A 13,205-nucleotide genomic window follows, 5' to 3' on the forward strand; every position below is an offset into this window, starting at 1 on the left:
CTCTTCTGAACTACTCTACACACCATCCTTACACAGCTGGAGAGGAGGGATACTCATGAGAAAATGCTGTTTTCGGACTACAGTTCAGCATTCAACCCCATAATTTCCTTCAGGCTTGACCAGAAACTCAGGACCTTGGCCTTCACATTGTCTGCCAATTAAATTTGCTGATGACACTACACTGATTGGTCTAATCTCAAATAATAATGAGGCAGCCTACAGAGAAGAAGTCATCACCCTGACACAGTGGTGTCAAGAAAACAAACTCTCCCTCAATGTCACAAAAACAAAGGAGCTGGTTGTGGACTACAGGAAGAACAGAGACAGGCTCACCCTATTGACATCAATGAATCTGGAGTTGAGAGGGTGAACAGCTTCAAGTTCCTCAGTATACACATCACTGAGGATCTCACGCGGTCTGTACGTGCTGGCTGTGTGGTGAAAAAAGCACAACAGCGCCTCTTTCACTTCAGATGGTTGAAGAAGTTCAACATAAGTCCCCAGATTGTAAGGACTTTCTACAGGAGTACATTTGAGAGCATCCTGACTGACTGCCTGGTCTGGGAACTGTACTTCCCTCAATTGCAGGAATCTGCAGAGAAAGGTGCGGACAGCCCAGCACATCTGTGGATGTGAACTTCCCACTATTCAGAACATTTACAGAGACAGATACATAAAAAGGGCCCAAAGGATCACTGGGGACCCGAGTCACCCCAACCACAAACTGTTCCAGCTGCTACCATCCGGGAAACTGTACCGCAGCATAAAAGCTGGGACCAACGGGCTCCAAGACAGCTTCTTCCACCAGGCCATCAGACTGATTAATTCATGCTGACACAATTGTATTTCTGAGCTATATTGACTGTTCTGTTGTACATCTTACAGTTTGCTGTTGTTCAGTTGTTAAATCGAGGCTGACTCTTCATGATCCCATAGGGTCCAAAGGGTTTTCGTGGCAAGATACGGAAGCAGATTGCCAGGCCTTTCTTCCACGCAGATACTGCTGCTGCCCAGGTGGGACCTGGCTGGATTTGAACTCAGGACCATCTGCCTTGAAGTCCAGTGCTGATACCACTACACCACCAGCCGGCCCCCATCTTACTGTACATACTATTTATTACAAATTACTATAATTTGCACATTGTACATTCAGACGGAGACGTAACATAAAGATTTTTACTCCTCATGTATGTGAAGGATGTAGGAAATAAAGTCAATTCAATTCAATACTCTCACTGCAATCTTCAGCCTGTAATTTCCTTATAAGCAATGTACTTTTGAACTGTCTCAAATGAACAAGCGACATGTGTATATGAAATGAGAATTTTTAGATCTCCTCTCTTTCTTGCCTTTCACCATTTTGGTAAAAAGTCAATGCCTTCGCATTTTGACTAATAATTTAATCTTACATCATCTCTTCACAATATTTTCATCTAAACCTCGTAACAATGTCACTTATTGTGTCCTCACTAAACCTGGATGTGCAGTTACGTTGTTTCTAAACATACTGTGAAAATGTGCTCCAGCACAAAACCTTGAAGACCATCACTTTTCACTTCCTGTCAGCTTGATTACCCTATTCACAAAATTTCCTAACTGGATCAAAATGGGCTTCATCTTTGGTTAAGTGCCTAAGACTTCAACAGATGCATTCAGAAAGTCTATAAGTACCATTTAGCAACCACAAATGTTGCCCTGACCATGTTTTTAAAAAAAATCAGTCAAGTATATGAGGCATAGTGAATTCTGTTTGATCTAAAGTGTCAGTTGTGTGCTTTTTCAGAGATCAAGAACTGCTTATTTACAACTTTTTCTGTGTTAACTCTCAGATGCGTGAACCTTTATTTTGAATTGTCTTAACAGGTTGAGCAATATCGTAATGTAATTTTTCATGGACCAGTGGGAAGCTGTCAAGACCATGTTGCACACCAAGTTGCAAACTGTATTAAGGTAAATTGATTCCCTCATCATACTTTTCTGCATTGTTAAGCATTTTAAATTCACAAGTTTTTTGTTTATACAGTAAGACTAAACATGATTTTTAAAACCTGAATGAAATCTCTCCTCTAGCCAATCTGCTCGGCCAATGTTGTCATATGTTTAAGATTGCTTTTGGAGAATTGTAGATCTAAATACACATTTCCTCATGGCTGTCTTTTTTTATTTGTCATAAAACTTTTAAAATAAATAGGCCAATCTCAAATGAAATTGTGGATGTACAAAGCAGGATTAAGGATGCAGATAATTGGACAACCAGCTGTAATATTTCTTCATTTATACTTGTGAATTCTGTCTTTAATTTTAGGTATGTGTAAATTCTTAAGTCTGCTTTAATAACAAAGCTGCTCAGTAAATATATTGGCCTGATATTTTGGTTGACTGTGTTTTTATTTTAACCAGGTTAGTTTGACTAAACTGATGATGAAGATCACCAAATTTTCAACACAAATTAACACAAGCCAGTTTTCTGTTGCAGCTCGCAGTGAAACGGCTAACATTTTTGTGGCTGGCAAAGCCCCAAATTACATTAGTTTTCACTGACGTTCTTGTTTGCAGTTTGAAGAGCATACTTTAACTTTATTAACTTTAAGCTACAAAAGCAAAAATAAGTACATTTTAAAAGTGCTGGACGCATGCATTTTCCTAACTAGTAAATGTAGTTACAAAATATCATTTCAAAATAATTTTAAAAAATCATTTTTTTGTTTAATCGCAAATGGAGTTCTGATTACTGGTTAACCGCATCCATCTGTGCTCAATCTCTTTTTAAAAGTTGCTTTAACAAAACCTAATGGTAATATTGTTGAAATTTATCAGAATAAACTTTAAAGGATTTTTATATTAAGCTATGAAATGTTTCTTGATTACCATTATTCCTTGCAGCATTTATGTTTGCTAAATGCATTTTTCAAATGAGACCGAGTGACAATGGGTAAAGAAACATTTCTCAAAACCTGTGTTTCTGGAACATTACTATACAACCACTGTTTGACTGTGCCCAAAATGGAAAAAATTTGGCTTCATCTATTTTAATTATATATTCTGTCTGTAGTAGGATTGATAATGTAAACTCTATTGTTCCTAAGTCGCACCTTCCCATTAAAGATATAATCCATAAGTATAAGTAATTTCCATTTGAAATGAAGACAAGGGAATGGATTGGACACATTACACAGTTGTGAGAGTTTTTATGTAATGGATAACACTGACAGCTTACTTAGAAATATTGCCATTTTTCTATTTTCTATGATGTGCATATTTCAAAGCAAACTCACAAAGTCCAGTGGGCCGTGACAATAGTGCAAAAGACAAACTGATTCATAATATCTCTGCAGCAGGTCTTGGATCCAAAATACTAAATTGACCAACATAAACCATAAGTGGTGCACGTGAATGTTGTAATGGTACGATTTTGCTAACATTCTGCCAGTGGTTACAGTGAGCATGTTCAAAGTAAATTTTGAACTTCGTATATGTCACCATATTTCCCTGTGGCTGTTCACAGTAGAAAAAGAAATATAATAGAAGCAATGAGAAACTATTCACAAAGGTTAAGAAACAACCAATGTGCTGAAGAAGACAAACTGTTCAAATACAAACAAACAAACAAACAAACAAACAAATAAATAAATAAATAAATAGTAAATAAATAATAGAGAGTCCATAGATTGTGGAATCAGTTCAATGTCTAGGTAAGTGAAGTTATCCACCCTGATTCAGGAGTCTGATGGTTGAAGGGTAATAACTGTTCCTGAACCTGATTGTGTGGGACCTAAGGCTCCTGTACCAGTACCTTGAAGGCAGCAGCGAGAAGAGAGCATGGCCTGGATGGTGGGCCGTCCTTGTTGATGGATGCTGCTTCCTTATGGCAGCGCTCCTTGTAGGTGTACTCAGTGTTGGGGAGGGTTTTTCTTGTGACGGACTAGGCAGTAACCACTACAATTTCTCGGCGTTTCCATTTTTGGCACTAATGTTTGTGCACCAGGCCATGATGTAACCCGCCAGGATTCTCTCCACTATATATCTGTAGAAGTTTAGATGGCATGACAATATCTATGCAAACTTCTAACAAAGTAGAGACGTGGCCCTGCCTTCTTTGTAATGGAATATGTCGGCATATTCCAAACTTCTGTGCTTGCACAAGGCATTATAGAAGTTTGAAATGTACTGGGCACATCTAACTTCACACACTTCTGACTATACTATGATTCTGCAATTCTGACAGATTCACCAGGTGCAGTTTGACTCCAGCCCCATAGCTCCATCAGAGCCACAGCTAGTATATGTTGGGATGAATTGGGTTAGTCTGAGTGTAAAACACCTCTTCATTTTGGTGGCAATTGTGTAATGCTAAAATTTCGTGCAAGTTATTTTCTTAATTAGGCTTTACTGTGTTCTTTCTATTGTATCCTTGATGTTGCACCCATATTGTACTGTCTCAGTACTTTCATATTAGCGTGCTGTCGCACTTACTTTTTATTCACAGTTATTTTGTAAATAACACTATCCTTTGCATTTCTGGTTAGATGCTAACTGCATTTCATTGGCTTTGTATCTGTACTTGGCACAATGACAATAAAGTTGAATCTAATCTAATATGCTGAATCAAGAAATAATCCTCCTATTTTAACAGTAGGGCTAAATCCTGCATTTGATGAATTTGCCAGTGTTTAGAAATTCTTGATCTGTCATTTGGATCTAATCTCCACAGCCACATCGGGAGAAGTGCCTGCTTGTAAGACTCTATGTATGTTATCTATATCACTCCTGACTGATCTGTGAAGCAATCACTCCACGTGTTTCTATTCTTGCAGCACAAGCAGGAAGCTATTGGTTCCATCTGTGAAATAATACAGATTGAGATGGAAACCAGTTTATCAAAGGACCAGCTGGTGGAGTTGTTTATTCAAAGAGGTAAGAGATTTGTAATTGGGGTGACATTCTGTAGAAATGAAAGTATTAAAAAACTGACAGTGCAGTGGTGTGAATGAAATTTCTTGTCAATAGCAACCTTGGTTTTGTGGTGGCATTGATGGTGAAAGTAGTGGTGCCTGCCTTGGAACTAACATGAACACAAGGATTTTCACACATTTCCAGACTAATCTGAAAATTGCTTTCAATAGAGCAGCATCCTCCCGCTTGCTGCATCCTCTTGAGCAATAAAGGGAAATCACGTGGAATTATGCAAATTCCTGGAATTGTTCCTGCTGTTTAATATTCTGAAAACCTTTATTTTAGTTACATGGCTAATGGGATATTTTAATGCTGCAAAGCCATGATTACTGCTCAGGAAATAATTCAGATCTGCAAGGTCGATTGTTTTGCATGAATCTTTCGAAAGAGGATATTTTTGCTTTTATTAGGTTTACTTCTGAAGTGTCAGCTGCTACTTTAATTCTTATAAATGGACTTCCATACAATATTTAAAACCTTAATTCAAAATTGGTTCATGGTCTGCGAAATTTCTTTTAAAGCGATTTCTCAGTCAGCTTAATGACACCACAGCTGCTAGGCACCAGGGATTCCCTTTGAAATGAAGCCTGATGGCAGCGTTCTTCAGACAGAGCAGGTTTCTTGCCAGAGACTGCTGGGTCTTAGTGGGAAGCGTTCAAGGTCAACAGTAAGTGCTGTGCTGTTTCTTTACTGCTCACGGCACATTCTGGACCAATATCCAAGGTAATTTATGGATATTCAGGTTTGCAGAATTCAGACACTTGGATAATAACCAAATTATGTAAACATCATCAAGAGTAGAATTTCCATTCAACTGAGAATAAATTACCTTTAATAGTGCCTGGTAGTGCTCTTCTCTGTGTCTTTGGGGCAGCTCAGGGAATGTAGTGTTACGGAACTAAGATTAAAGCCTGTCACGAGCCTTGTGGCCCATCAGGCGGGTGCTTATGCCGGTTTCCGTGGCGTGAAGCGACTGGGAGTATGAGAATCCCCCCCCGGATAGGATGCCAGTCTGTCGCGAGGTTAACCCCCAGCAATTTTGTCGGTACCCATTCTCAGCTGGGTAGACTGGAGCAGTGTGTGGTTAGGTGCCTTGCTCAAGGACACACACGTTGCCTCAGCCGAGGCTCGAACCCATGATCTTCAGATCGCTGGTCCAACGCCCTAACCACCTAGCCACGCGCCACATGTTATGGTAGTAAGGAGTTGAATATTTAAGGTGATTGACTATGTGCTGATCAAGCAGATTGTATTACCTTGCATATTTTCTGACTTTTAATTGTTTTTTTGACATGCACTCGTCCAAGCTAGTGGAAAGTATTCCATTTGTAGACACGAGCTGGGGTACTCACCACTGACTACATCACCTTGACCGCCCCCTTGCAGCTGTGATAGCTGCTCCAGTTAGGCTTCCGGTGAATGGTGATCTCCCCACCCTCCAGGATGTTGCTGATAGTGAATTCAGGATGGTAATCTCAAAATGAATCAGAATCCAGTTTATTATAACTGGCATACATCATGAAATTTGTTGTTCTGTAGCAGCAAAACAGTGCAAAACATAAAGCTTACTGTAAGTCACATTTAGTAACTAAATATTACAAAAGACTAGCAACAGAGTAGTATTGATGGCTCATTCTGAAATCTGATGGTGGAGGGAAAGAAGCTGTTCTTAAAAGTGGAGTGTCGCTTTTCAAGCTCCTGTACCTCCTCCCTGATGGTAGTACCGTGAGGCGAGCATGTCATAGGGTGAGGGTGATGCATGAGGCAAGATGTCCTTGATAGCAGGGAAGCTTGTGTGTGATTAGCTGCATTATCATGATCAATCTAAATAATTCTTGTTTATAGAAAAGTACAGTGCCTATAAAAAGTACTCACCCCTCATGGAAGTTTTCATGTTTTATTGTTTTACATCATCGCATCACAGTGATTTCGTTTGGCTTTTTTTGACACTGATCGACAGAAAAAGACTCTTTCATGTCAAAACAGATCTCTACAAAGTAATCTAAAGTGAACAGCCCTTTTCAAGTCCAGCCACAAATCCTCAATTGGTTTGAGGTCTGGACTTTGACCTGGCCACTCCAGGACATTAACTTTGTTGTTTTTAAGCCATCCCTGTGTAGCTTTGGTTTTATGCTTGGGGTCATTGTCTTTCTGGAAAAGAAATCTTCTCCAAAGTTACAGTTCTCTTACAGACTGCATCAAGTTTTCCTCTAGGATTTCCCTGTTTATTTTGCTGCACTCAGTTCACCCTCTACCTTCACAAGCTTTCCAGGGCCTGCTGCAGTGAAGCATTCCCACTGCATGATGCAACCACTGCCATGCTCACGGTAGGGATGATGTGTTTTTGATGATGTGTGGTGTTTGGCTTATGCCAAACATTATGTTTAGTCTGATGGCCAAAAAGCTCAATTTTGGTTTCATAAGACCATAGAACCTTCTTCCAGATGACTTCAGAGTCTCCCACATGTCTTCTGGCGAACTCTGCTGAGATTTTATGTGAGTAGTTTTCAACAGTGGCTTTCTCTTTGCCACTCTCCTATAAAGCTGTGACTGGTAAAGCATCCGGCAGCAGTTGTTGTATGCACAGTCTGTCCCATCTCAGCCACTGAAGCTTGTAATTCCTCCAGAGATGTCATAGGTCTCTTGGTGGCCTTCCTCACTAATCTCCTTGTATGGTCACTCAGTTTTTGAGGATGGCCTGCTCCAGGCAGATTTACAGCTGTGCCATATTCTTTCCATTTCTTGACTTGGAAGTTTTCTTGATCTTCATCTCCTGACTTGTGCTTTTGAATAATGTTTTTGCAGAGTTGCTTGCATTGTTTTTTTGTCTTCATGGTGTAGTTTTTGCCAGGATACTGTCTCACCAGCTGTTGGACCTTCTAGATACAGGCGTATTTTTACTGCAATCGAAACACCTTGATTGCACAGAGGTCTCCAAAAACAGATCTCTGTTTAACTAATTATGTGACTTTTCAAACCAATTGGCTGCACCAGTGATGATTTGGTGTTTTTAGTGATTTTCCTGATTTGATGGAGACAGACGTGAGAACATCTGGAAAACTTCTGAAATATCTGCTTTGCTACCGCTGCTACTGTGTGGTAACCAGAATCTCTGGAGCTGAAGGCCTCGAAATCCTCAGCTTTGCGTGTTTCAGCGGCTGGGAAGAGGTCGAAGGCGCTCGGCAGAGGATGGCACTCGGGAGGCTGTATCGGAGAGGCTGCTTGGAAGCTCGGAGTTTTTGGACGGACGGACTCAGGGTCAGCTGCTTCCAAGGTATCAGCAAATTGACGGTGCCTGCAGGTTTATGGCAGGGAAATTCTCCCTTTTGCCGCCTGCTATCAGGGACTCGGGAGTCGATCGACTCGGGACTTTGAGACTTTTTTTTTACTGTGCCTATGGTCTGTTCTGTATCAAATTATGGTATTGCTTTGCACTGCTGTAACTATATGTTATAATTATGTGGTTTTGTCAGTGTTAGTCTTTGGTCTGTCTTGTTTTCTGTGATATCACTCCAGAGAAACGTATCATTTCTTAATGCATGTATGCATTTCTAAATAACAATAAAAGAGGACTGAGTGTTCTCATAATCTAATCTAATCTAGTGTGCCATTTTAAAGGGGGGGGTGAATACTTATGCAATTGATTATTTTGTGTTTTATATTTATAATTAATTTAAATCACTTTGTAGAGATCTGTTTTCACTTTGACACAAAAGATTCTTTCTCTGTTGATCAGTATCAAAAAAGCCAAATTAAATCCACTGTGATCCAATGTTGTAAAACAATAAAACATGAAACCTTCCGAGGGAAGTGAATACTTTCTGTAGGCATCTTATCATACCTCGTAGCAGCAAATCAATTGTACTGTAGCTTAAAGGGTGGTACCGTAGCATAGCGGTTCACACAACTCTTTACAGTACAGGAGACCCAGGTTCAATTGTGCTGTTGCTTGTCAGAAGTTTGTACGTTCTCCCTGTGACCACATGGGTTTCCTCCAGGTGCTCCGGTTTCCTCCCACAGTCCAGAGAAGTACCGGATTTTAGGTTAATTGGTCATTGTAAATTGTCTTGTGATTAGGCTCAGATTAAATCAGGAGATTTCTGGGCCGTGTGGCTTGAAGGGCCGGCAGTGCCTATTCTGCACTGTATCTCAATAACTAAATAAATATTCTTTTAAAAGTTACGCCGTGGTGGTAGAGTTAGGTTAATAAGTTGTGAGACACGTTGAAAGATTGGAACGACTGGGCTTGTATACACTGGAATATAGAAGGATGAGAGGGGATCTGACTGAAACATTTAAGATTATTAAGGGATTGGACACACTAGAGGCAGGAAGCATGTTCCCAATGTTGGGGGAGTCCAGAACCAGAGGCCACAGTTTAAGAATAAGGGGTAGACCATTTAGAACGGAGTTGAGGAAAAACTTTTTCACCCAGAGAGTTGTGGATCTGTGGAATGCTCTGCCCCAGAAGGCAGTGGAGGCCAATTATCTGGATGCTTTCAAGAAAGAGATAGGGCTCTTAACGATAGTGGAGTCAAGGAATATGGGGAGAAGGCAGGAACGGGGTACTGATTGTGGATGATCAGCCAAGATCACAGTGAATGGCGGTGCTGGCTCGAAAGGCCGAATGGCCTACTCCTGCACCTATTGTCTACGTGTAACCTTGTGGCAATACATGTTCAAAGACATTATTATAGAAAGGCCCAGCACAGAAATGGGTTGTTTGCACCCACATCATCCACACTGATTAGATGCCCATCTATGATTATCCCACGTCCCCACGTTAGGCCACTAACCTTCACAGCCTTCCCCTATCAAGTACCTGTTCAGACACCTTCCAAACATGATGATTAGATGTGTTTCCGCCACCTATCCTGGTATCTCAAGATTTTTTAATGTCATTTACAGTACACAAGTGTAAAGGAAAAATAAATAATTGTTACTCAGAATCCAATTCAGCACAAAAAGAAACACAAGATAAAGAGCACAATAATAAAAAAAAACACAATAAATATAAATACATCAGTTGTATGTCTGTAAAGTTACCCCCAGCACAGGAGCATCTATATCTGACAGGATATGGTAAAGTATTGGGTGGTTGTGTGTTGTGGGGGTCGGTTAATTGGTGGAGGTGTTGAACAGCTTTACTGCTTAAGGAAAGTAAATTTTTGAGTCTGGTAGTCCTGGTATGAATGTTATGTGGCCTCCATCCTGATGGGAGTGGGACAAACGGTCCATGAGCAGGATGGTTGGGATCCTTCATGATATTACTGGCCCTTTTCTGGCGACTTTCTGCATACATGTCCCTGGTGCCGGTGATGTGTTGGGCGGGTTTGACTATCCACTGTAGAGCCCGCCCGTCCGCTTCAGCACGGTGCAGTGATACAGCTTGTTAGATTGTTCTCCACTGCACATCTGTAGGATGTGAGTATAGATAGATAGACATACTTTATTGATCCCGAAGGAAACTGGGTTTCGATACAGTTGCACCAACCAAGAATAGTATAAATATAGCAATATAAAACCATAAATAATTAAATAATAATATGTAAATTATGCCAGATGGAAATAAGTCCGGGGCCAACCTATTGGCTCAGGGTGTCTGACCCTCCAAGGGAGGAGTTGTAAAGTTTGATGGCCACAGGCAGGAATGACTTCCTATGACGCTCTGTGCTGCATCTCAGTGGAATGAGTCTCTGGCTGAATGTACTCCTGTGCCCACCCAGTACATTATGTAATGGATGGGAGACATTGTCCAAGATGGCATGCAACTTGGACAGCATCCTCTTTTCAGTCACCACCGTGAGAGAGTCCAGTTCCATCCCCACAACATCACTGGCCTTACGAATGAGTTTGTTGATTCTGTTGGTGTCTGCTACCCTCAGCCTGCTGCCCCAGCACACAACAGCAAACATGATAGCACTGGCCACCACAGACTCATAGAACATCCTCAGCATAGTTGTGCATAGAACAACTCTCTTCAGCCTACTCAGAATGTAGAAGCATTGGTAAGCTTTCCTGATTGTGTAGAATGTGCAAGATGTGTACTCCCAGGATGCCGTCGATGTAAAGAGGGTTGTGAGTAATGCAAGTTTTTCAATAGCCGCCACCTTTGTCTTATTGACGATGAAGAAGAGGTTATTTGCCTGCAGCTAGGCCTCGAGCTCTTCCACCTTTTCTCTGTAGGCCATCTGATTGTTGATAGTGATGAGCCCCAGCACTGTCGTGTCGTCGCCGAACCTGCCAACGTGCTTTCTCGGTTGTTTGGCCGTGCAGTCATGTGTGACCAGAGGGTACGGCAATGGGCTCAGCACAAACCCTGAGGAGAACCTGTATGGAGGATGATGGAGAGGGAGGAGCCTCTGTACATGCTGACTCTCTGAGGTCGATTGGTGAGGAAGTCCAGTACCCAGTGGCACAGTGGTGTATTTAGATTATGAGGACACGTAGTCCTGTTTTATTGTCATTTAGTAATGCATGCATTAAGAAATGATACAATATTTCCTCCGGTGTGATATCACAAAACACAGGACAGACCAAGACTGAAAAGACTGACAAAACCACATAATTATACATATAGTTACAACAGTGCACAATACCATAACTTGATGAAGAAGTCCATGAGCACAGTAAAGTTCAAAGTTTCTCAAATGTCCCACATATCATGCAGACGGTAGAAGGAAGAAAAACTCTCCCTGCCATGCCGACCACAATCCGACTCTGAGTCATCCGAAAACTTCAAGCTCTGATCAGCTCTCCGACACCGAGCACTGAGCGCCATCTCTGTCCGAACGATTCAACCTCCTTCTCAGTCGCCAAAAGCAGGCAAGGCTGGGGATTTTGAGGCCTACCCTCCGAAAGATTCCTGATCACAGAGTAACAACAGCAGCGAATGGGTGTTTCAGAAATTTCTCCAGATGTTCCTCTGTGCTTTCATGTCCATTCTCCATCAGATCAGAATTGTCCATGGCCCCTATTTAACAGATACAATATCATTTTTCACCGGAGGGCTTCGCACGCAGGCGCGCCGCCATCTTCTCCTCCCGCCTTTAGTCCGAGGAGCAGGGGTTTGTTCACCAAGGTCCTTGGGACAACAGTGTTGAATGCCAAACTGAAATCCAGAAACAGTGTTCCGACATGTGCCCCACACAAAATGCTGGAAAACTCTGCAGGCCAGGCAGAATCTATGGATAAGAGTACAGTCGCCGTTTCGAGCCGAGACTCATTTTGTAGGTTTGTCAGGGCCAGGTGCATGGCAGGTGATATGACACCTGTTGCAGAGCAGTTCTGACAGAAAGCTTATTGGTGGGTGTCCAGTATGGCAAGAATGGTGTTTTTGCTGTGTGCCATTATCAGCTATTCAAAGCACTTCATGATCAGTGCCACCAGGCGGTTGTCATTTAGTTCTGAAAGTGTAGGGTTTGTTGGTACAGGGATGACGGTGGCTGATCTGAAGCATGTGGGAATAGCAGCCTGGATGAGTTTAGTGCCGAAGAGGTCTGTGAAGGCACCAGTGAGCTGGTGTGCACACTCCCTGACTACTTTGGCTCCCTGTAAGTAGGGAGAAAATTCAAAAATCAGAGGTGTAAAGGGACTTGGGAGTCCTTGTGCAGGATTCCCTCAAGGTTAACTTGCGGGTTGAGTCAGTGGTAAGAAGGGCGAATGAAACGTTTGCGTTAATTTTGAGAGGACTAGAATATAAAAGTAAGGATGTAATATTGAGGCTTTGTAGCTATTGGTTTGTCCACACTTGCATTTTTGGCCCCCTTATCTGAGAAAAGATGTGCTGGCATTGGAGATGTCCCAGGAAAAGTTAATGAGAATGAAGGGGTTAACATAGGAGGAGTGTTTGATGGCTCTGGGTCTTTACTCACTGGAATTTAGAAGAATGAGGGAGGATCTCATTGAAACCTGTTGAATATTTAAAGGCCTACATAGAGTGCATGTGGAGAGTATGTTTCTTATAGTGGGTGAGCCTAGGACAGAGGGCACAGCCTCAGAATAGAGGGACATCCATTAAATTTTTTTTTAGAATTAGAATTTTATTTCTTGCATCCATCTCACAATGTGTTGCATCTCCATTGTTTTGTACAAGCAATAAGGGAGATAAGACCATAAGACTTAGGAGCAAAATTAGGCTGTTCAGCCCGTCGAGTCTGCTCCGCCATTCCGTCATGGCTGGTCCCGGATTCCACTCAACCCCATACACCTGCCTTCCTAATAAGGGAGGATATTGCCCAAACACTAAGATT

At 41.7% G+C, this 13,205-nt stretch overlaps 1 protein-coding gene across 4 annotated transcripts in view; it reads left to right on the plus strand.

Annotated features, from left to right (window-relative positions):
• The window catches only part of cttnbp2 (cortactin binding protein 2), a 158,360-nt gene that overhangs the window by 98,275 nt on the left and 46,880 nt on the right, over window positions 1-13,205 (plus strand). For all 4 annotated transcript variants that reach the window (XM_063057830.1, XM_063057831.1, XM_063057834.1 and 1 more), the window contains 2 exons: window positions 1,864-1,950; window positions 4,815-4,914. In XM_063057830.1, coding sequence (XP_062913900.1) covers window positions 1,864-1,950; window positions 4,815-4,914 — 187 coding nt within the window. The remainder of the gene's footprint in view (window positions 1-1,863; window positions 1,951-4,814; window positions 4,915-13,205) is intronic.

Source organism: Mobula hypostoma, chromosome 9 (assembly GCF_963921235.1).
Source record: "Mobula hypostoma chromosome 9, sMobHyp1.1, whole genome shotgun sequence".
In the NCBI taxonomy this organism is placed as follows: Eukaryota; Metazoa; Chordata; class Chondrichthyes; order Myliobatiformes; family Myliobatidae; genus Mobula; species Mobula hypostoma.